The following is a 24,620-nucleotide window of genomic DNA, read 5'->3' as shown; positions in this document are numbered from 1 at the left end:
GTGGCCAAGAAGGCCAACAGCATCCTGGCCTGTATCAGAAATAGTGTGGCCAGCAGGAGTAGGGAAGTGATCATGCCCCTGTACTTGGTGCTGGTGAGGCCGCATCTCGAATCCTGTGTTCAGTTTTGGGCCCCTCACTACAAGAAAGATGTTGCATTGCTGGAACAGGTCCAGAGGAGAGCAACCAAGCTGGTGAGGGGTCTGGAGCACAAGTCCTGTGAGGAGCGGCTGAGGGAACTGGGGTTATTTAGTCTGGAGAAGAGGAGGCTGCGGGGAGACCTGATCACCCTCTACAACTGCCTGACAGGAGACTGTAGGGAGGTGGGGGTCGGTCTCTTCTCCCTGGTAATGGGCAATAGGACAAGGGGGAATGGTTTGAAGTTGCGCCAGGGCAGGTTTAGGCTAGACATTAGGAAAAACTTCTTCACCGAAAGGGTTGTCAGGCTCTGGAATGGGCTGCTGAGGGAGGTGGTAGAGTCCTCATCCCTGGAGGTATTTAAAAGAAGGATAGATGAGGTGCTTAGGGACATGGTTTAGTGGTGGGATGGCAGGGTTAGGTTAAAGTTTGGACTCGATGATCTCAAAGGTCTTTTCCAACCAAAGTGATTCTGTGATTCTACCTCTGACATGCCCTAATTCCTTACCAAAATCTTCTGACTTGACAATATTAACTACTGCATCTTTGACAGAATCACAATCTTACTTTCTTATTTGCCATCTTACTTTCTTATTTGCCAATAGTGTTTCTGAGAATAAGGAGCTCTTAAAATAAAAACCATCCCACACTGGCAATTTAAAAAGCAGAAATATGCTTCGAAAGCGCTTAGCTCTAAGCAGCTTTAAAGTTCAGTGGAGGTGGAAATGTTGAAACATTTTGCAAAACAGCATGGTATAGAGACTCTTTATTTTCAAAAGTTTGTCTAGGAAATCTTCACATATAATATAGCATAGCAAAACAATAGTAAACTGCTTTATTGGAACCTCTGCAGAACTTAAAGACTATTGCAGTACTTGCATAGCATTCCCTTTCCAGTCCTTCAGCACTCTCATTACATTTTTCAACCAAATAACTCAGCCTCACTTGTGTTTTACTACCTTAGTGGGAAAACACATTCGAATACATTAGATGACAGTTCAGTGAAGTATAATCAACAGCAGATTTATGATGGCTATTTTAAAAAAAAAAAAGGGTAAAAAAAAAAAAAAAAATCAACTGTGTTTCCAAAGATTTCATCTGTGAAAAGCAAAACTTCAGAAACATCTGACCTTGTTTCTAAAGTTTCCTCCAAAAAGCTGCATTTGAAAATATGAAGCAATCATGAGCTGGCAGTCTTGGATTTGACCTCACCACATGCAACAGGAAATTACTTGGTAACTATTTGGGAAAAATAGATGCATGGAGTAGAAGACCATCAAGACTTTGTTTTGAGAACAACTATAAAATTATGTCTCATATAGTGTTCAGGGAGTCTATACTAGTGAAAAACAGGAATTTCTCAAGCTTGGTTTCAGCATGTAAACTGACATTATTCCTAAGAGCAATACATGTCGTGACAGCCTTAAGAACAAAATGACAGTCAAAAAAAGGGAAGTTACTTACCAACAGATTAAGGTCTTCAAGATACACTGTCCATATGCACATGTTCATAAAAATCATACAACCAGTATGATTATGGGCATCTTTCTTTCCATAGTATCAACAGACAACCACTTTCTCTCTTCCTGCTCTGTGCTGACATGGCATGACTTCCCCCCCTCCACACAAACACACTCACACCCAAACTGACCCACACCATTTTCTCTCATCTTCAAAACCCAGGCTGCGCAGAGACAGAGGAAGCAGAAAGAAGGATGGGAAAGCATGGTGCATGAAGTCCTAATGCACAGTAGGTACTGGTAGTAATTTTGATTCTTTCTTGTAGTGCTGTCAACACACATCATCTTTGTTATGGGGGACTTCAGTGTAAGACTAAATTGCTGGAGACTGTTCCTGGGATCCAGGGCAATAGTAACTGCATATCTCTACCCAGGGGGGCATCCATCCCGAACAATCCCAAGCAATTATCCAGTGTTCGCAGTGATGCCTGTCTTAAAGATGTCAGGCATGGAAATATTTTTCAAAGCAGCTACCAGAGCAAGAATGGTAGAATGGGCTCTGAAGATTAAGCAAGGCCTTCCTTAGCTATAGTGGCAAGTAGCAGTGAAGTTCTTTTGTTTTTAATAAGAAGTTTAGTCATATGCAAGTAAAACTCTTTACACCAATTAAGTGAAAGAGGTTATAACAAAATAGCTAGCAGGCTAGAAGAGAGGTTTGGCCTACTGCAAGAAGAAAATGGTCTGTCTCAACCTAGGGCAACTGAGGAGAAAGGAGGCAGCCTGCTGTTTAAGAATGAGGGAGGACTTAGACATACAATACAGATATGCCAAAGGCAAAAAGTCTAGAACTGGAGGGCTTAAGGTACCTACAAGTTATGTAAAAATGCACACGCAAGAAAAATTAGCTAGGCCTTTAACTTTCAAATTACATTACTGTAAGTGAGCTGATGACAGCAGATCAAGCACGCCTATTAGATAATAATTAAATTAGAAAAAGGCAGATGGTGTTTGAAAAGGTTCGCAGAAGCACTGCAATCTTTTTACACTACATACAGTTCCTTAACCTGCTTAAAAATATACCACACAACTCCAAACAATCCAGTTTCTGGGCAGCGAAATGCAAGGTTAAAAAAAAAAAAAAATTTGATTTCCCATCTTCCAATCTAGAATCCCTTTTCTCAGGATTGAAAAAAGACTTGGATCAATACAACTTGGAGCTTTCTGTGTTCACAGCATAAAAATGTGTACGAAACTAGAAAAGTTCTGGCCCAAAGAAAGAGAACTGCAAGAAACTTAAATATGTTAAAATACGGTATTAGTATAATATTCAACAGAAAAGCAGAAGTGAACGTATCCCAGATGAGTGATTTAGCAAGAAGCATTCTCTTCTCCACATAGTTCAAGCTTACATGCTTAACAGATGAGAAACACCCACAAAGACAACACCTTATCCTGGAAACCGTAATTTACGTGAGCATTTCTACTAAGGTCAAGGTTTCAGCCCCATTTTTGTCCTGATTTTGCAGAGTTGCACCAGGCCTCAATGTATGAGAGAGTCACGGCCATGGCTCTGTTATGTCTTTATAATCCCCTTCCCTCCAAATATTACACTAAATTGCCACTTCACTTATGCAAATCTCTTTGATATTGTGCTATCAGGCACAAAATAATCTTTTTTAGTTATACTCTTTTTCTTAATTTGTATCTAGTTTTTAACCTATCATCTTAAAAAGTACTTTATCTACAAAAATCACAGTATTTGATAGAATGACAACACAAATTCCAGAAATTAAGTATTTTCTTGTGAGCTATAAGAAACTACACACTGACACAGTAATGCTAAAGGACAACTTGAGGAAACAGCTCATCTCAAACTTATTATCAAAGCATCTTGTATCTGAAAACACACACTGATAAATTCCATCATTGGAATTGCCATTTACAAGCATCAAATAAATTTACAACTGTGTACAAAACACAACATTCATGTACCATTATGAAGAAGGTTCACACAGTGAGGACTGTACATCATCTGACTAAGAATGAAAATGTTTTCTCTCTGAGCCTCTGAACAGACTTTACAGACTGCATGCTTTCTAACTACATCCAATCAAGGGACACTAGCATTCCAAAGGTGAAGACAACAGTCTAGCAACACTAAAGTTGAAATTCCTTAATGAAATACCCTATGGGGATAAAAAGAACTTTGAATGAGAAAACCCCTTAACAGTGGAGCATGAATCCCCATTGCCAAATCTTCCACAAGACTACAGAGTAGCACAGCAACTAAACTCTCAGCCAAAGGGCCTTGATGAACGCTTCAGCTTTGTTAGCATTTATTTTACACTGCTATGGGTCTGTGATTCCACATAACTGTTTAACAATAGCACATTCTATTTCTACAGATGAGGTGATTTTAGAAATAGGACACTAAAACAACATCTGTATCACCAGTCCCACAAAACATTGCTCCAGACCACCTCACAAGAAAATACAGCTGCACCAGGCACTTGGGGAACAAGGGATTCAAGATCTGTGTGGAAGAAGAATCCCTTTAACATGCAGCAGGAGAGCAGAGGATGCACCTGAATCTCAAGGATAACTGAAAAGCTTATGGCACACATCATTTGCAACATATAAGTAGATCAGTAACAGCAACTTCTACCAGAAGGCATAGCTTAATGTTAGATGACTGAAGTAGTAAAAATAATTTTGCAGGCTTAAAGAAAATACCGTTAACATTATTTTCCTTGCTACTTCTACAAAAGTCATATTACTTGAACTGAAGTCACATCAGCAGCATGGCAGGGAAGAAAACAAGCAAAGTTGGAAGAAATACCTTTAAAAAATAACACTATGACATTGTAAAAGTCCTAAATATTACAGTTTTAAAGAGTAACACTCTAGTGTTTCAGGCTGAGGAATAGGCAGGGTTTTGTTTGTTTGCTTTAAAAGTGTGGAAATAATATAAGGGTTTTGGTGTTGTTCCTCACACATGCGTACACACACACATAATTTTCTCATGTTCCTTCCCCTCCCTTCCATACACTAAATCTAGTTGTTATCAACCATAAGCAAGAATGAGAAAGTAGTCTGCCCTCTATGTGGCCTAAATCCTTCAGTATGATATATTCATGCACGGTTGTGTTTTTTTTTTTATATATATACACATAATTGTGCAGAGCCAAGTTAATATTTAAGGCATTTGGCATAAGCATGGGAGTTTGACTTACAGATCAAAATGCAGGACTGCAGCCATAGTAAATACTCTTCCTGATAACTCACTAAACAGAACCACTTAAAGAGAAGTTAAATGTATAGAGGTCATAGGCAAAGGAAGACAACATTATACATTATTCTGATGACAGAAATGTCTTTTGGATGAGGCTGAGGAAGATGAAAAATCATCTTTTACAGCCAAAGAAGACCCACTGTATAACGTGTCTGATATGTAACAGTTAAAAATGCTTTTAGATTACATTTTTTATATTTCTAATGGTCAGAACAATTGTAATTTCTCCATTACACATAAAGAAACATATCTAATTTATTGAAATAAAACTGCTAAATGTAACAAACTTTGCTGCAAACAGAATGCGATGAATTTCACTGCACTGTACTGCCACCAAAAAAACATTTCATACTGCAGTATAAAGAGTATTAAAGGAAATTTTAATCTTCAGGCAGGCAAATACATACTGAAAAGAAGTAACTCCTCTCTCTCTGAAGAATGTAAGTTCACCACTATAACCTTTCACTTTAAAACACTTGGTATATTCAGTGTTTGCCTGAATAAATTGTTTCAAATGAAAGCTTCCATAAACCATTAAGAATAGAGTATTTCAGTTGCAAGGGACCTACAGTGATCATCTAGTCCAAAATAGAGAATAAATAAAGAATAATAGAGAAGAAATAGAGAATAAGGTACAGAAGGGCTTCTCGTCCAATTCTGGTCCAAATTAAAGAATGCTTTCATGGTGAAAAGTAGATGAGAAGAAACAGATACAAAGGTCACAAAAGAGTTCTGTAGGTTTTAACTGGTTAAGGCTGGTCTTAAGTACAGCTTTCTTGAGAAGTTATTCTGAAGGCAAAAATCAGGTACTTAAAACCCATCCAAAATAACTTTTAATCATCGTTTTCAGCTTGCTTCCACTAATGAGATTAAAAAAACAATTCTGGCATAAAATGATACTGAGAAAATTCGCTACTGCAATGTGTGCTCAAAACTTAGTGACTGCTGGTACAATTTTGCGAATCAAATTATCAGCAACAACATACCCGGCAGTCTGAGTTGATATCACCCAAGGGCTCCCCTCACTGAGTCTAATGTTTTCTGTCAATTGCCACATTGCTGGAATTCACCATCCTAACTATATATGAGATTATGTGTTAAAATAAAGGATGCACAGCCCTAATTATTTTACAATTCATTGCACTAACATCAAACTTTATGCTTATACACAGTATGTAAAACCTAAATATAAAAAAAGCTTCTTTCACATAGAAGTATTTTTCATGTAAGAGTATTTTCCTATTAATGATAAATAGTTGAAACTGATCTTGACCATTGCTCAAGTCTAGTTCAACAGCACATGTAACTGAAAGCCACTTCTCTCCTGCTATATGGTAGTTACAAAATGCAAGAAAGAAAAAGCATATGAAATATTCAGTACAAAGAATCTACACACAATACTGTGTCAAAGCATCAAATATTAGAATACCTACCGCTATTGACAAACTAACATCTGGCTCACTAGACCATACAAAATTGCTTGAATAAGAGATTGCCTGCTAAAGCAGTGATCAGTCATTACTCATGCATAATTTGAAAAAATAAATAATTAAACATTGATTAAACATTAGCTACTACTACCACATGTACGCACAGTGGTAGGCTATCTCCATAGTGTTCATGGACTACTTCAATATAGTTTTGAAATACTATAAGTAGTGGTATGTATATTAACAGTTTAAACTAGGAGTGTCTAAAATTTTACATGAGTGCATGTGTGGATGATTAATGATTAGTGATCTAAAAAAGATAATTAATTATGCAGCATTAAAAGAGATCTTTTTTATTCACACTGTTGATAATGTAATTGCTGGCCTGTATTAGCTTAGGCAGTAGAATACAGCTGGCAAAGGCCAAATCATCAGAAGTACAGAGAGTTTCAAGTCTAGAAATAAGTAAAAGATAAAGCATAAAAAAAGCAAAATTGTTACACTTGCTGAGTATATTCCCATCTGGTGTATTCCCATGTGCTACAGTTTCACCTGCTGATAATAGGTCAATGTGGCAGCAACAGAAGAGAAAAGAAAACAAAGAATGGTAGGAAGAATTGGAGTATAGCACATGAAAGTGCAAATCTGTACAAGACTTGCTAGTCATTAAACATGTTTACAATTTCATATTTGATTATTTACAGTTGGCCAGACCACCATTCCTTCACACCAAATAAATGGTTTGACCAGAATTTCAGTTAGTTCTCAGTGTTATCTCGGTGTTTTAATTTTAACAACCATATTTTCCAGCATTTACTTCATATAATAAAGATTGTGAAACATATACCTTTAGATGTCAGTTACGAAAATAACTGAGAATGCAAAACAGGTGGTAATTTAATTCTGAATGTACCACATGTAAACAAATTTCTTCATCAAATTTCTTATTCATTAAAGTGTTTTGATTTGAGTTGAAAACAAGAGTTAGATTTTGAGTTTAAAGCAAAATTTTATCTATTGTTTAGCAGATCTGATTTCAGAATCAACTTTATTACCACTTAACTGAGCACACATGATCAGGCCAGCATGGCAATTACAAAATATTCAAGTATAGAATTTTAACTTTGGATTTTTACTTTACCTCCATCATCCAGATCAGTTAAAACTTTAATAGCCTTTTAAGCCATATTTTTCATCATACATTATGAAAGAGAAAGCAAATAGCTACAACTGCAGATATTAACTAAAACATACTTCTTTACTTGGGACAATTCTGTAACATCCTCTGCTCCTGCCTATTCACACCTGCTCTTCGACAGGAAAATTTCCAGAGATTTCCTTTCAAGTGTTACTTTTCTGCTGTAAATTCACTAATAAAGCAAGCAAGCAAAAAAAGAAAAAAAAAGAAAAAACCAAACTTAATCTTGTAAGTAGCGGTAATCAATTTAGAAAGTACATTTAACACGCTGAATATACTTAAAAATTAGTTAGGAAGTGATCTATCACTATGCTTAATCAGTATTTATAAAAGCAGTGAATTTAATACAGAACTGGGTATAACTTCAGAGAAAGTGTCATCCTTAATTTAAAAAAGGTTAAGACACTCATGTGCCTAACTTAATTAATCCACATTTTCAAGCTGCAAAATATTTCAAAAAGTTATTAAGTAGCAAGGAACAAACAGTGCTCACTTTAGGTTTTACATGACTATTTGCATAATTAAAATGAACGAGCTATGAACTCAAATTGAAATCTTATCCAAATCCTACTGAAATATCGGGCATGCTGCCATTGACCTCAAAACATAAATAATTGTGCCCTTCATTAGGACAGGTTGATGTAAACTAGCAGAAATGGAAGAATACTGAATACCAAAATTAAATGGATATGATGTTGCCACTAAAAGATTTCATTTACAACCAGTGTCCTAATTAAAAGCACATGGTTTTAATTTATTCTTAGACATAAGCAATCTAATAAAATGTATCTATAAAGTTCAGCTAAATAGTCCAGACTGATGTTTAAAATGTGAAGAAAACATGAAAATGTAGTATATATTCATGCGTGGTGAAAGACAGAATTTATGCAACAGATCACAGACAAAATCCAAAATTGGTGAAAATCCAGGGTAGAAATGGGCCTAATATGTTTTACTGGACTGTTAAGAATGAGGGGCACAGCTACTCACTTGCATATCTATTATTCTGCCAGTCATTGTAAATTGTGAAAATAGTAACAGACCTGATATTGTACTTAAGCAAGAGAGGGGGGGAAAAAAAGAATACTAGGATTCTACTCAGACCACTAAGAAAAATTAAAAATGAGATATTTTTTATGTTCTTTATAAAAAAGAAGGCAAAATATGGCATTTCAAACTGCTAGAAAGCCCTTCCTCAGATATCTGGCCAAGCAGTAACTGAGTGTTCTAACAGATATCCCAAACTATTACCACCAAACATTTCCTGGAAAAACTATCATTTGAATAGTTTTATGACCCTTTGTGCAACTCAGAAGGTAAATGCCTGGAGAACAAAAAAAAAGGGGGGGAAAAATAGAGCATACAAAAGTATTTTTCACTGATTTTTTTTTTCTTGTGTAGTAAGTCTCCTGTAAAAGGAAAAGTTTTATTTGTAAACTACAGCAGGCATTAATATACCTTTACTATCAGCAGAAAATGTAGTTTGATATTTTATGGATTTATTCCAATGCATTTTTAATTACCAAAAGTTTTGTTGCCTCATTTAGAGAAAGACTTAAACTGGGGGCAGTATGGAGTTGCACTTCCCATGTTGTGTGCTGGTAGATATCCTCAAGTGTTCCAGTCAGGAAATCATTAGGTGTATAACCAGTTCCCACTCAGTGAGCACAGCCTAAGAGATGTTTTGTGGGATTACTCTCAAAATTTCTGTCTTCAATTGAGATGTTATTTGTCCTTTTACTCAGTACCAAGTATTTCAATCAATCTAACAAAAAAAAAAATAAAAAAAGAAAACAGCTTTTAGAGTTGAAGTCTCCAGTCAGAGCATGAAAGCCTTAGCTTTACTCCATGATACCAGTTTACTCTTCTGGATTTGGTATTAAAGAAAACACGTTTTGAACACACTTGGTCCATCTGGAACAGATTAGGCAAACTCTGGGTATACCTTATACCTTTTTCACCCTTCCATGCTCACAGACTCAAATTTTATAAACCAAATCAGAATACACATCTTCTAACTAGCCAACTGTAAACTAAGAGTCAACTAATGGCATCAGAAATTAAAAATAACAGCCTTTTTACTGATTAGAAAACATTGCACTCACACAGTGTGCTTGTTAATTAGCTGCAAATCACCTGCTGGTTGACATTTGCCATGCAATAAGCAGTTTTTCAGATTCACATTCTAGTTACTTTATTGTTCCATGTGAGTTCCCTCAAATCCCACAGAGTCTATTTGATTCCTTTCAGCTACAAAATCTAGGAATAAATTTTAAAGATACTATTTACACTAACCTCCTCCCCCCAAAACCCAAAAAATTCACAGCCAAGAGCAGGAACCTTGAACAACATTTCAGGGCTTATTCTGTTAACAGGGGGTGGAAGAACAAAAAACCCACCCAAGTAAGCATATAACTGTCACACAGATGGGAATTACGTAGTATGCCAACTGATTTTATTAGTTCCCAGCTATTGTGTATTTTGCTTTATTGTCTGTGCTATCTAATTTGATTTTCTATCATTACTTCACAGCCTACAGCCTCTCAGCTTACAAAAAGACATACAGAAAATCGATGAGGAAGAATTCGCCACTGAAATCCTTGTATATGTTCTTCCCCCCACTGAACATGCAAGGCTTGCAATCTTGGAACATGGCTGTAGACCCATATGTACCTAAAGCAAATCACCTACACACAGAGACCCTGTACTGCTGTAACAGCTCACAGTTGTTATGCTGCATCTCTCAGCCACAACTTCTCTTTTGTCAGTCAGGGTAGTAATTTCAAATAGGCCTTAAGATAATGAAGACCCACAAAATGGTTTTGACACAAGAGTAAGAATATAAGAACTGTGGTACCAGCACCACATCTAGCAACATACTGATTCTGTCAGTGGTCAGTAGCAGATGTCTAAACAGGAGTGCAAGGAACATGCCATGTACAGAAACCCTGGTACAAATATTCCTGTTATGCAAAGCACCGTGCAAACAACATCAAATACCTTACTTTCCTCAATCTGCTGTAGCAGAGTCCTGGTACATTTCAAGTTTGGCTTTTTCATTAAATAGACCATTTTGAATATGCAGATAGATTTTTTACTTACACCCCTTTAATTCCTTGAAAACAAAAAGGCAAGGGGAATTTAGTGTTGTTATCTGGAAAGTGGGCTCCTCACATTTTAAACATCTGCAGAGACAAGCATTTAAGGGCAACATATACATCTCAGCTTTTCAACCCTCTCTCTCAAAAGAATTATCTCATACATGTGATCTCCAGGACATTAAGTCAATGGACAATCTTACAATTTTTGCACAAAAATCAACTAAGGAAAAACAACCTCCTGTCAGGGGCTTAAATTCACTGCAAGGAACTCCAGCAGGACAAGTTGAAAGCCTGCATAAAAACATAACCGCTTAATAGACTAAGATTCAAGGAAGTCAGAAGCAAAGATACAACTGACATCAGAATTACTTCTTGAAATTGGAGCCCTTCTCATTAATGGAGGAAGAAAACGCAGGATCCGGATCAGAGACAGGGCTTCATGGAAACAGAAACACTTTGAACGTCCAGATTTATTGGACAAGGCTAGGAAATTGTCCTGACAGAGCAACGTGAGAGTGTCTTGTATAGAAAAGAAATCCTGGCAACAAGTTAAGAAGCCCAGAAAAAAGTGGAAAAGTGCTTCAGAAAAGAAGCATAACTATCTTGGACCTGCAGGAGGAAAGGAATGTGCAGAGTCCTGGCTGGCCCTACCTCACTACCAAATGCCTTAACTAGTACAGAACCTGATGGGGAAATGTTATTTGTTATTACAGAATAAAAGTATTTTACTAACCTATAAGCAACTGACATGCATAAGGGCAATTGTGTCCATAAAATACATTTCCTTTTAGGACTGCCATTGGGACAATGTAACTACCAAATCATTCCCGGCTGCCTAAAACCCCCTAATGTTATAAAAAAATGAAAGGCATGATTGTGGTCAGCTCTACACAGGTATGCAAAATGAAACAAGAAACTTTTTGCCCTCTTGAGTATCTACAGCAATGCCAGAAACACTGCAGTTCTTTAGATTATGAACCACAAGATTCACAGGAGTTTAGGACTGCTGCTATGTACACATACCTTCTGCCCCCTTAGAAAAACTAGCAGCACTGGCATGCACAGGGGATGCGTACCTCACAGACAAATGAAAGAGTATACATTGCCCATGATGGCACAACTAACTGAAGCATTGTTAAGTTAATCTTGTACATATATAATAAACATAAACCAGTTCTGTAAAATTTCTCTCCTTGAAAGACTTGAAAAATCCACCAGTTGTGTAATACTGCTAATGCCTCCCATATGGGCTTCAGCACTGCTGCTAGAAACATGTTGCATACTAATACCAGGGTTAATGCTAACAGCAGCCATACCACACTGCTTAGCAATACTTACTGAATTACAAGTACAGTGGTACCTGGCAAAAAGACAAGAGTCTGTATTGAGAGAGCTCATTCACTGTCTCACAAAAATTAACATGTACAAGCCCATTCAAAACCCAGACAAACAGAAAACTTATACCATGTGTGGTACTGAACATTTTTAATGACACCAGTCTAACCTACAAATAAAGGTGTATTTGGCTTAATCAATAAAAACATCTTAGGGCCCTGTTTCGTCATTCAAGCAAATGAAGATTCCTCCAACAGAGCACATCAGCTCAGTGGGGCTGTGGAATACATTGTTGCTAAAGCAGTAAACCACTCATAAAAGTGGACTCTAACCCAATGAAAAGATTTTTGCATTTCAAGACATTGTAAGTCATTAATTTCAGAAGCTGTATCTACATAAGTGCATCTCTAGCAGTGTACAAGAGGAGGAGGGGAGAAAGAAATAGAATGCAGTTTTACAGTCCCAAACCTAAAACTTTCAAAGTTTTTTGCATGGATTCACTTATGTTCCTATACAAGCCCTGTAGCTGCATCAAAGAGATCTTAATGCTTTTGTCAAGCACAGCGGATTTGGTTTTCTGTTTGAAAAACATAAACCAAACTCTTGGTATGATGCTACCAACAGGAGATGGCATTTTGTGCAAGAACTTTTGAGAAATACTACCTCTTTAAGTGAGTATGGTTTAAAATGTTCCTCTGTTTAAAACATTTGCATCTCAAAGACCAAGTTCTGCCCCTTTAGAGATACACACACAGAGGCTCTGGATTCCCCGCAGAAACTTTCCTCTCTATGCGCTGTTTGATACGCCTTTTACTTGACCTACTGAAACACCAGAAGTCAAATTAATAGGTCTGGATCTTCCCTCACAGAAGGAAAAGACTCCATTAGAGTCAGTCACACATGTCATTTGGAAAAACAACTACTTAGTACACAGACAAATCAGACTAACCATCTTGAGCTACACAGAAATGTAGTACTAGAGAACTCTTCGAGTGTAAAAGAAAAAAAAAAAATACATTTTTTTTAAATTCTGTCATCTCCTCCACCCCTGCTACGAAGTGTAACCTAGAATGCAACCCTCTGGCCCTACCATTCTATGCAGGTGCATGCAACACGGAAAAGTTTTGTTCATAATGTATATGCTTGAAGTTAACCAAGGTATTGCTGAGGAATTCCATAATTCCTGCTTTATGATCTGTAAGATCAAGAGAAGGAAGCAACTGATTGAAATGGAAGGGAAGCTGGGTTAATGTTCTCCAAAAGTAAGTAACAATATCGTAGCGTACATTGTGACCTCTGAAGTTTTGTGTTTTTAAGGTAAACTATGGAGATTCTGTTTCTTAGGGAGTTTCTGAATAAACAAAAAGAGAAAGCAGGCTACCATAAAAGAAGGTTAAAAAAAAAAAAAAAAAAAAAAGAACAGCAAAAAAACAAGAACTACCTTCAAGAAGGCAAATCGATACTTCTACACTGGGGATGGGATGCACAAGGGAGAATATATAGGGACTCTCAAACTTACACTGAGTCTTAAAATGACAAATCTGAGAACCCAACATTGTGCTAAAAAGTGAGATTATGACATCTGTGACGCAGGAATTCAGGAACTGAATGCAAAGACTACTCTTTGTCTCCCAGAAGACTTGAGATAGGGAATCATAGAAATTTTTCTTCTACTTTTATTAATTTGTAATATGAAAGAATTTTAAGGATTCACTAGGTTTATCTAAAGCCAAAGTCACTTCATGGAAAAAAGAAGACATTGTCTTAACAATATTTCACTGTTAATCACCTTCATAATTAAAACCTGTCTGCTTAGTATTTTACTTTCACCTGCCCCCAAGAACCCAATTTGGACAACTACAGAAAAAATATTAAAGCCTGAGATACATCATTTGTAAGGATGAAGATAATGACTCCTTAACAACTTTGTCCCACTTTTCAGATAAAGGTTGTTGTAGTTGCAAATTAAATACTCAGCTAGGACTAGGTAACATTTTCAAATACATCAATTACTGAAAAATCTGGTTTTGATCAACATAAAACTATTTATAATGTTGAACTGAAACTTTCCTACTTTCCATAAAATAGTCAATACACACAATGACCGAAAATGGTTCCAGTGTCAAATTCAATGAAAGCGTAGTTATTCCATACAAAGCAGAGCAGCATCAGTGGGACAGAATCAGGAAACTGCTTTCAAAACACTATTACAGTGGCTAAAATGTAACTTAATATTCGGTAGCATAGGTTCAATTCCTTCAGGTAGTAGAGGTTTTTAAAGTCTTCTCCAACACGTTAGGAGTTTAAAGCACTGTAGCTATACCCTTGTCTTTCACATATAATGCATTAAATCTGGTTCATGAGGCAAGAGATCCAAAATTGAATTAAAACAAGGATGTTACCATTTCAGTAGTTCATTTAGAATTATTTAAAGTTAATGGATTTACATTTTTATACATTTTATAGTAATATAAATTTACCTTTACTCATTCCAAGCTAAAAAAAGAAAAATCCATTGTTCACATATAGCTGATACATTTTATTAGTAAGAGCCAGGATAGCTAGCAGTTTAAGTAAAAGCCTGATTGATCCATTCAAATTGATTAGTGTAGCCTTTGGATTCATTTTAGAAATTACAATTATTATAGTAAATGAATGAAAACAAGCATGCTACTGTGAAAGCATAATAACTAAACAAACATTTAGCAATGCTTTATAAAGGTAGATTATTACTAGCCTGCAGATACTACACTGAGGCACTTTGTTGATTTAAAATACAGGTATATACTTAGAAGTGAGTATACTTTTCTTATAAGTAAACTCAGAAGTTATTTTTATCACAAGTAATTTTTAAAAGATAGCATACGCAAGTCCTAAAGAAACTCTGCAGCATACTTATATAACTACTAAGCCCCCATTATGGAGAATAAAATAAGTCCTTAATATGTACTTGCTGAAAAAACTTAATTTTCAATGGGTATTATTCATGTTCTCTGCAAACTTGCTCCTTTTGCAGTTAAAGGCCTGCAAGTTAGCATGACTTAAGCCTTCGTCTGGAACTGTTCACAGCTATGGCAGTACAGAATATACAGTAATAAAACTTATTAAAGCACAACAGTGAAAGAAAATAAACAACTGTGCTCTACAGTGCCAGAATAACACTAACAACATGTCAAGTTATTCAGCCATAACAGTAATAATATAGTGTTGCCAATGCAGCTTATACACACATATGAGGGGGCTTCAACTGACACAACCATACCACCTACGGATTACACTTTATCACCCACTGCCTAAATTATACCAGTAAAAGCTATGCACAGCACAGCTGTAAAGACACATTTAATTTTACATGTGAGCAGCCCTAGTAAAGGAATTACTTGTATGCAAGAAATTAAGCATTAACAAAGGCCTTTGTGAAAAATCAAGATCTTGGAGTGTAACTGTATTGTACTTTGAATTTTGTTCAATTTATTTTCATTAGAGACTTCAATATTATTTTTTAAAACTTCTTGGACTATAACAGCTCTCTAAATCACTCTGGCATTTAATCATTCCAATTGTTACCATGTAGTATTAATGACCACATGTAACAATTATATTTGAAATATGAATGCAAAAATACACACAAGTGATCCATTTGCCTTTCTATCTTTAAAAAAAATATTCCTTATGCAAAACAAAGCCAATAAAAAACACCCATTCCAAAAAAACCCCACCACTTTTACACCTGTTATGCAAAATTCCAGAAAAGATCCATTATTTTAATCACTATTGAAAAATTTTCTGCAGTGAACACAATGATTCCACAAATAGGTCACATATAAAGCAGTACAGAAGTTGTCCTGGAAAGCAGAAACTATAATAAAAAGATCCTAATCCAGATTAGTGCTGCTGTACCTGCTGCTATTTAAACAAAATAGAAAAGAATAAATAGTGTCCTTAAACAATGGGGAAACTGATCTCCTAATAAAGTACAGTTGCCTACCCAAAATTGCATAGGACAAACAGGAATAGGTTTATCAGGATTGCAAGATTACAGTGCGAGCTTTGTTGAATTCATCACAGTAACAGTGGAATAGAAGCAAACAAATGGGCACACATGCAGGCTTTGAAACTACCTATTAAAACTGTCACTTCTCATCTTAATTAAGCATAATAAATCAAAGTAGCTACAAAGCAGATTCTCACATTGCCTGAATCTGCAAGAACCTGTTTTTCAGCAGAAATACTATTACAGGAGTTGAGCTTCTGGCTTGAAATTCTTATAAAAAACATTATATATGGTTAACAAAACTTTTTCCATACTGTTTTGTTCTCCATAATCTTATGAATTCTTTTCAATTATAAAAGTAGAAAATCTTCAATAGGACCCTTCTGTTCTACCGGAATACTTTGCATTGGCAATTGTGACATGAAAATAACAGCAGAAGCACGTAAAGATCTTACTTTTCCAAATAGTCTGATATATTTAAGACAAGCCATCTATTAATTTTCCTCCTCTTAAGATTACCTACCAATTATATTACTTTACAACTAGCCTATATACGTAAAAAAAAAGGTAAGAACAAGAAAGCTACAGAAATAAAATAAAACAAACACGATACTAATAATGACCATACCTAGTAATAAGAACCGCATTATCATGGTGGGCAATCCCATTTTCTGGAATGGTGTTTCCATCACTTTGGTGGGAGAGAATGGATTTCTGCCACTTACAGAAGCTATCGAGGGACTTGTCTGCATGGTGGTTTATCTCCAAGTTTGGCTGCAATACAACATGCATACCAGAAATGTTCCAAACAAATTACTAAGGTCAGTTGTTAATCCTTTTGAAAACTAAAATGGGACTATAATTAGAAGCAGTGGTTTCTAGGAATAAACTCTTCTTGCCAAATTTTATCTCTGTAAAATCTGACCCCAAGTTCAGCTGTGTATTACTGAACAGGCATTCTTTCTACTCCAACTTGAATAATGATTATGTCAATACAAAAAAATCAGAATATCAAAATATAGCTCTAAAAATAAAACTGACATCTCCAAAGGTGTAGTAATATTCACCTGAAGTAAGAACAGATAACTTTGAGATGATACATGAGGAATATTCCTTTGAACTGTTTCATCTTGATTAAAGTAGTCAAAGATTACGAGATAGGTTTTGTACTCAGATGCAGCCATTTCAAGCAATAATTCATAGAATCACAGGATGTTTTAGGTTGGAAAATTAAATTAAACCTATATTAAACAATAACGTAACTTGTATTTCAGGGATATAAAGCTTAGTGCAACAGCTCTTACCTGATCTTCAGTGAGGACAATTAAACGTGTCACTATAATATTCACAACGTTTCCTAGACTGGAATCACGATAAAGTTTGGCAACCTGACCTCCAGAAAATAAGAAAAGGCACAAAGTCAGACAAGAAGCACTACTTGTTTCCTAAATGGTTAAAAATGAATGTATTTTCTCACTCAATGTAATTTCATAACGTTAATTATCCTTATCACCTGAATAAAAGTTGTTTTTTGACAAAAAAATGACCCTTCAGCAAAACAAATTTCCTGGGTCACACTTTTCAATCAAAAGTCTTTATATCTTGTTTCATAATTCATCCACCACAAGGAGCATTTAGACTGTTGACTTGAACAGAACAGAAATGCAGAACCTGAATGTATTCATGTGAATTTAAAATTAAAGACAAAAAATATAAGTGATCACAGCGTACTTCTTGACAGAAACAGTACTGTATTTTTCTCACAATGCTAACACTTGCCATATTTCAATTATTAATTCCTGCAAATTGATAAATGTTAAAGCATTATTCATGCCAATAAAATACAGTTGCTTTATCCTATCAGCAGATGCATATTGATATGAACACAGAGAGGGATGAAACTTACAATATTCATTACACTCAAAATGTAGTGCTCAATGTCTTTGCGACCATGGTATCCCACCATCATTTTGTCTGCTACTACCAGCGTTTCCACAAACCGTTCAAGGCTTACTGATCTCTTCTGTCGACTATGACTGCTTAATGTGTCATTGACTGGAAGTGAAGTTGGAAAAGCAGATGCATCACTCATCCACCAAGGTTTACCACTTCTTGCGAGGTCTTCTAGGAACCAAAATAATTAAACACTTCAGAGGGGTCACTACTAAAACTCATTCACATGCAGCTGTTTTATGTTGAGAATACTACCTTCAAGCTTCTAAAAAGATGTCTTTCTTGAGGCAAAGAAAAATTTTTTTATTTTAAAATACCTTATATAATGGAAAACCAACTTTGAGTTCTAATATTCTCAAATTTCCCTAACTTGATTTAGGATAATAAATCATCAATCTTCTCTTAATGGATCTGACTCTGCACATCTATGTTAATACCAAAGATCAGTTGTAATTAACCACAAGCACACTTCTGAATGTGAAGGATAAGAAAAAGACAGCTATAGCATTTGGAAAAAACATAGTGGAAACCAAAAATTCAAAATTGAGGTAAAAGTTATCAAAATATACTAAGGAATTAAACACACTGATAAGGCACCAAAAAAGCTTTTTCCCTCCTGTGAAAGTCAGTAATTATCAGGCAATTATGCTTACACACCTAACAGTTTTGGGGCCAAATAAATTAATTTTCTCTTCAGAAAGCTACCAGATTATGTTTTATCTACCTCGTGAATTAACTATAATGGGAAGCTTAAAATGGCGTGACATGGGATAATTGCTCTAATTATTTTTAAGACTAATTTTAATTCTAGTATGTTGATTCTTCTACTTGTTTCAGTTAGATGTGTAGAAAAACTATTTCTTGCATATAAAAGATTATTAAAAAGAAAACAGCTGTAACCATCAGCAAAATAAACATTATAAACTTACTTTGAATTTTAATTTCTGTCCTCAGGACAAAATTGAACCCACCCTTCCCTGCAAAAGTGGCATTCTTGCGTGTATTAAATATCCCTTTTCCACAAAAGCCCACACAGATCTCTACCTTAAGTTTAGCAAAGTATATTGTTAGTCTGGCTTTACCCAAGTAGGATTTAAAAATATCTAAAGTATTCTTGCTAGTTATGGATGAACATAAGAACATTAGCAGTTAAGATACATTTTTAATTGTCTGAACAGGACTGCTCAAGTGTGCGATTTCTGAGATGCATCCTTACCTCTACTAAAATGGGTTCAGCTAAAGATGAGTTGAGATAGGACCAGTGCCTTCTGTGAAAAAGCAATTCAGCTAAGCATGTTATTTTCAAAGAGCAATAACTACACCATAAAGAACGTATGTTCGGGTAAAAAACAGGAATACAAAGCTTCAGCATTCCCACTGTTGCAGTGTTCCATAATTTTTGAGGCCACAATGTTGGCTTTAAGAAGTGCATATTTTAGAAAAGTCAAAAAATGAGAACAAACCTGGTAGTTAAAAAAATATCAGTTACAAAATTGTCCTCATTCTGCAACCAGTATAATCCATTCTAAAAAACTGTATCAAATATTAAAGCCTGTTGAGGATTCTATAATGTTTTTCATATCTATTGTAGGAAATTCAAAGTTGCTTTAATTGTTCAAAGATCTTCATCTCTCTTAAGCAGTAATTTAGGAATGTCTGGAATTTTCTCTGACAGCTTCTGCACTAAAATTCTAAAAATACCACTCCATTTTCAAATAACAAATGGTGACATTTCAGGGTTTCTGATGCTCTTAAGAGTGCTAAAACTACTTTAGAAACACAATACTTTTTCCACACTTATTCATAATTTTTCACTCAAAGATGCAAATGTATTCTAAACATTTGAAAACTGAAGAGCTCATGCAGAAAGCTTTCAGAAAAAAAAAAGAAAGTATTATTTTGGACTCATCTTGATAGAATCCTTCAAATAAAGGTCTCAGAAGACTTCACAAAAACAAACATATCTCCTTTCCTTATCACATGAGAAGCTTAGGCTTCAGGAGGTCTCAAACTAATGGGAAAGCTGGAAACAATCCTGAGTACTTAGGCTCACACTCCTCAATGCTTATACTGTTTTACTTTAAAAACACTAAATAATGCTGACTGAATTTTCTTTGAAAAGCTAAAGTATGTCAACGAAAGTTTGCAACATATTTAACAAAAACAGTTCTGTGACAAGTTATGTCATTTTCCCACCATATTCCTAGATTAAAAAGAAAAAAAATTAAATTTCATTAACATTGAACACAGCTATCAGGAAGTAAAAAAAGCAAAAATGGAAGAAAAAAAAACCACAGAAAAACACTGTAATTAAATCCAAAAGACTGATTAAAAGAGCAGGGAATTAAGTTTTAAATTGCAACTGAAAAGAAACCCAAACATGTGTAGACATGGAGTTCACAGCTATGGTACCCAAGTTTTCCTAAGTCACTCCTCCAAAGATGTTAGGTGGGGGTGAAGATGGAGAGAGAGAAGAGAACACAAACAGAAAAAGATCTCAAAATGCAATAGGAAGATACTTATGTAAGATGCCACTATGAGACTATTTTGAAGTATTATATGCTGCTTTTTTCTTACTATTTTAACATCATGATTTAATGCATACACAAGAATTTTTTCATTTTCCAGCTCTTCAAGGAGTTAGTCAATAGAACCCCCTGGGAGACTGCCCTCATGAACAAGAGAGTGGAACAGAGCTGGCAGATCTTTTAAGGGGTGAGGAACGCCAAGGTGCAGCTGGACCTGAGCTTGGCAAGAATAATAAGAAGGGCTTCTACAGGTGTGTCAGCCAGAAAGGGAAGGTCAAAGAAAGCATACCCCCACAATGAACACAACTGGCAAACTGGTAACAACGGATGAGAAGGCTGAGGTACTCAACACCTTTTTTGCCTCAGTCTTCACTGGCAACCCCTCTTCCCACATCTCTCAAGTGGATGGACCTCAAGGGAGGCACTGGAGGAGCAAAGTCCCTTCCACTGTAAGAGAAGATCAGGTTCAAGACCACCTGAGGAACTTAAACATACACAAGTCTATGGGACCTGATGAGATGCATCCCAGAGTCCTGAGGGAATTCACTGGGGGATAATTATGGAATATAGTAACAAAGCCACTCTCCACGATATTTGAAAAGTCATGGCAGTCATCCAGTGACTGAAAAAAGGGAAACATTGCACCCATTTTTAAAAAGGGTAGAAAGGAGGGCCCTGGGAACTACCAACCTGTCAGCCTCACCTCCATTCCTAGGAAGATCATGGAACAGATCCTCCTAGAAGCAATGCTAAAGCACATGGAGGACAGGGAGGTGACTCGAGACAGCCAGCATGGCTCCACCAAGGGTAAGTCCTGCCTGACCAACCCAGTGGCCTTCTCTCATGGAGTGACTACACCAGTGGACAAGGGAAAAGCTATGGATGTCATCTATCTGGTCCCCCACAACATGTTTCTCTCCAAATTGGTGAGGTTTGGATTTGATGGGTGGACTGTTTGGTGGATGAGGAATTGGCTGGGTGGTCATACCCAGAGGGTAGTGGTCAATGCCCCGATGTCCAGGTGGAGTTTCGTGATGAGTGGTGTCCCTCAGGGGTCCATACTGGGACCAGTACTGTTCAATATCTTCATCAGTGACACAGAGAGTGGGATCAAGCACCCTCAGCAAGTTTGCGGATGACACCAAGCTGAGTGGTGTGGCTGAGATGCCTGAGGGACAGCGTGCCAACCAGAGGGACCTGGACAAGCTTGAGAAGTGGGCCCATGTGAATCTCAAAGGTTCAACAAGGTCAAGTGCAAGGTCCCGCACCTGGGCTCGGGCAACCCCCAGTATCAATACAGGCTGTGGGATGAAGGGATCGACAACAGCTCTGGCAAGAAGGACTTGGGGGTACTGATGGATGAAAAGCTGGACATGAGCCTACAACGTGTGCTGACAGCTCGGAAAGTCAACCATCTCCTGGGCTGCCTCAAAAGCAGAGTGGCCAGCAGGTCGAGGGAGGGGATTCTGCCCCTCTGCTCTGCTTTGGTGAGACCCCACCTGCAGTCCTACACCCAGCTCTGGGGCTCTCAGCACAAAAAGAGCAATGGACCTGTTGGAGTGGGGCCAGAGGAGGGACACAAAAATGATCCAAGGGCTGGAGCACCCCTCCTGTGAAGAAATGCTGAGAGAGTTGGGGTTGTTCAGCCTGGAGAAGAGAAGGCGCTGGGGAGACCTCATTGCAGCCTTTCAGTACTTTAAGGGGGGGGGGAGGAGGGGGGCTTATAAGAAAGAAGGGGAGAAATTTTTTAGCAGTGATTGTTGCAATAAGGCAGGGGTAATGGTTTTAAACTAGAAGAGGGTAGATTCAGACTAGATACAAGAAAGGAATTTTTTTACGATGAGGGTGGTGAAACACTGCCCCAGGTTGCCCCATGTCCTGGTTTTGGCTGGAACAGAGTTAATTTTCTTCCTAGTAGCTGGTATAGTGCTGTGTTTTGGATTTAGTACTAGAAGAATGTTGATAACACAATGATGTTTTAGTTGTTTCTGGGTAGTGCTTAGACTGACCAAGGACTTCCAAGCTCTCAAGAAGCTGGGAGGGTGCACAAGAAGCTGGGAGGGGACACAGCTGGGACAGCTGACCCAACTGACCAAAGGGGTATTCCATACCATAGGATGTCATGCTCAGTATATAAGCTGGAGGAAGAAGAAGGAACAGGGGGACATTCGGAGTGATGGCATTTGTCTTCTCAAGTAACTGTTACACGTGATGGAGCCCTGCTTCCCTGGGGATGGCTGAGCACCTGCCTGCCCATGGGAAGTGGTGACTGAATTCCTTGCTTTGCTTGTGTGTGCTGCTTTTGCTTTCCCTAGTAAGCTGTCTTTGTCTTAACCCCACGAGTTTTCTCACTTTTACTCTTCTGATACTCTCCCCCGTTCCACGGTGGGGGGAGTGAGCGAGCGGCTGTGTGGTGCTTAGTTGCCAGCTGGGGTTAAACCACGACGCCCCAGGAGGTGGTGGAGGCCCCATTCCTGCAAAGATTCAAGGTCAGGTTGGACGGGGCTCTGAGAAACCTGATCTAGTTGAAGGTGTCTCTGTTCATTGTAGGGGGCTGAACTATATAATCTTTAAAGGTCCCTTCCAACCCAAACCATTCTATGATTCTATTTTAGAATACACCAACTGTAATGTCTGGCATGAGTAAAACCACTATGTAAGGCAGCCATCCCTAAACAGTCTGCCACTCTGCACCTTTCATATGTCAACTTCTGTTGTTTCTCAATACTGTCCAAACACAGCATTCTGCAAGATAACCCAGTGGTCTCAGGATTTGAGGCAATGGAAGCAATCGGAATTTCACAGTGGTCAACTTCTTACCAAGGCCTTAATGATTTCAGCTATATTTAATAAAATATAGTTAACTTTGTGACAATACATACATGAAATAGTAATCTAACTTCTTTCACTTTTTAATTATTCTTACGTCTGCTTAAAATCTAAGTTATGAAAATCTATCCCATGTTCTTATCTGAATCTCCCTGCCTCTCTAATTATATTCTCCTGTGTTAGCTACCATAATTCTACTATCTACTATGAAGTAATCCATCACTTGCTCATCCCAACCAATTCTGATCATCCTTTCACCAAATTCCCTGACCCACTTTCTATCAATTACTGAAATTTTTCTCAGGAAGGTCAGAAATAACACTCCCCTTGCTTCTACCAGCACTTCAAAACCCTGACCACTTCCCTGATATAGAACAGGTACATGATAAATTGAGGTCTAGATTACAGTAGAGGAAACTTGCCAGACCATGAATAGTGGTACAGCTACACAAGCAGATTCCTCCCAGCATATTATACTGGCAAAACTGTTCTGAAGGTAAAGCTAAAATCAGTCTCCAGACAAAATAAGTGATATACTGCCAAAAGGCAGCTACGGGTTTGTTATGACTGCATTTTAAAACACAAAATTGGATTGCTCAAAACTTCCAAAACCAGTCAAACGCCCCAAAGATTACTGTAAACCTGGCTTTAGTCCTAGGGTCTTTAAACTATGAAACTGAAAATTAATATTTGATTATTCTGGGGATGCTCTGGATGCTACGTCACTTTGGGATAAAGCTGCAACAGTGCTCAGAAAATGAGTTTTAAAGGTTTTGGTACCCACAGAAAAACATTAAAATAGCACATCATCTGGAAAAGTAAGACCTTGCAGTTTTGGGGGAAAGCAAGTTTTTTTCAGAAATTTTCATGGAGTGGAAGTAGTATACAAAACAATGAGAAAAGGAGAAACTGAGGTGAATGTGAGCATGATAGCAGTCTCAGGCTTGTAAAAAGCAGTTCTTTAGTATTTCAGTAAATAAGGACTTTAGGATGTGCCAGATATGAAAGCTCAGGAAATGCACAGGAGCTTCCAAGAACAAAGGTAGCATCAAATATGCAAAGGAATAAATGCTAAAAATTACAGCACATTTGACAAAAAATGCACACAAGATGCATAGCTCTGATCAACCTATGATGCATACAACAGATATCACCAGAACGACTGAATGCAACCTGACCAAACTAGCTGCCACTGCTTCATCCTCACTTGGACGAGAATGACTTCCTAGCATTCATCTAGAAGATAACATCAGACATAAGCCAATATCCTTCCTTCTTCTAGGGATATAATAATGGTAAAAATTGCATCATTCCACATTTCATAATCCTTCCACTTATTTCAAGAGGCTTAAGTGACAGCTTTC

General features: G+C 37.1%; 1 protein-coding gene across 2 annotated transcripts in view; it reads right to left on the bottom strand.

Annotated features, from left to right (window-relative positions):
• The window catches only part of ADAMTS6 (ADAM metallopeptidase with thrombospondin type 1 motif 6), a 143,473-nt gene that overhangs the window by 108,561 nt on the left and 10,292 nt on the right, over positions 1-24,620 (bottom strand). The window contains exons 4-6 of one of the 2 annotated variants that reach the window (XM_035902263.1): positions 17,853-18,070; positions 17,251-17,334; positions 16,575-16,720 (exon numbers count right to left, since the gene is read on the bottom strand). In XM_035902263.1, the coding sequence (XP_035758156.1) occupies positions 16,575-16,720; positions 17,251-17,334; positions 17,853-18,070 (448 nt within the window). The remainder of the gene's footprint in view (positions 1-16,574; positions 16,721-17,250; positions 17,335-17,852; positions 18,071-24,620) is intronic. The other variant, XM_009646879.2, reaches the window with a different exon arrangement.

The sequence above is a fragment of the Egretta garzetta genome, unplaced genomic scaffold (genome assembly GCF_000687185.1).
Source record: "Egretta garzetta isolate BGI_Z169 unplaced genomic scaffold, ASM68718v1 scaffold439, whole genome shotgun sequence".
Classification (NCBI taxonomy): domain Eukaryota; kingdom Metazoa; phylum Chordata; class Aves; order Pelecaniformes; family Ardeidae; genus Egretta; species Egretta garzetta.
Note: the sequence above shows the minus strand (reverse complement) of the source record. Positions and strands in the feature narration are given on the sequence as shown.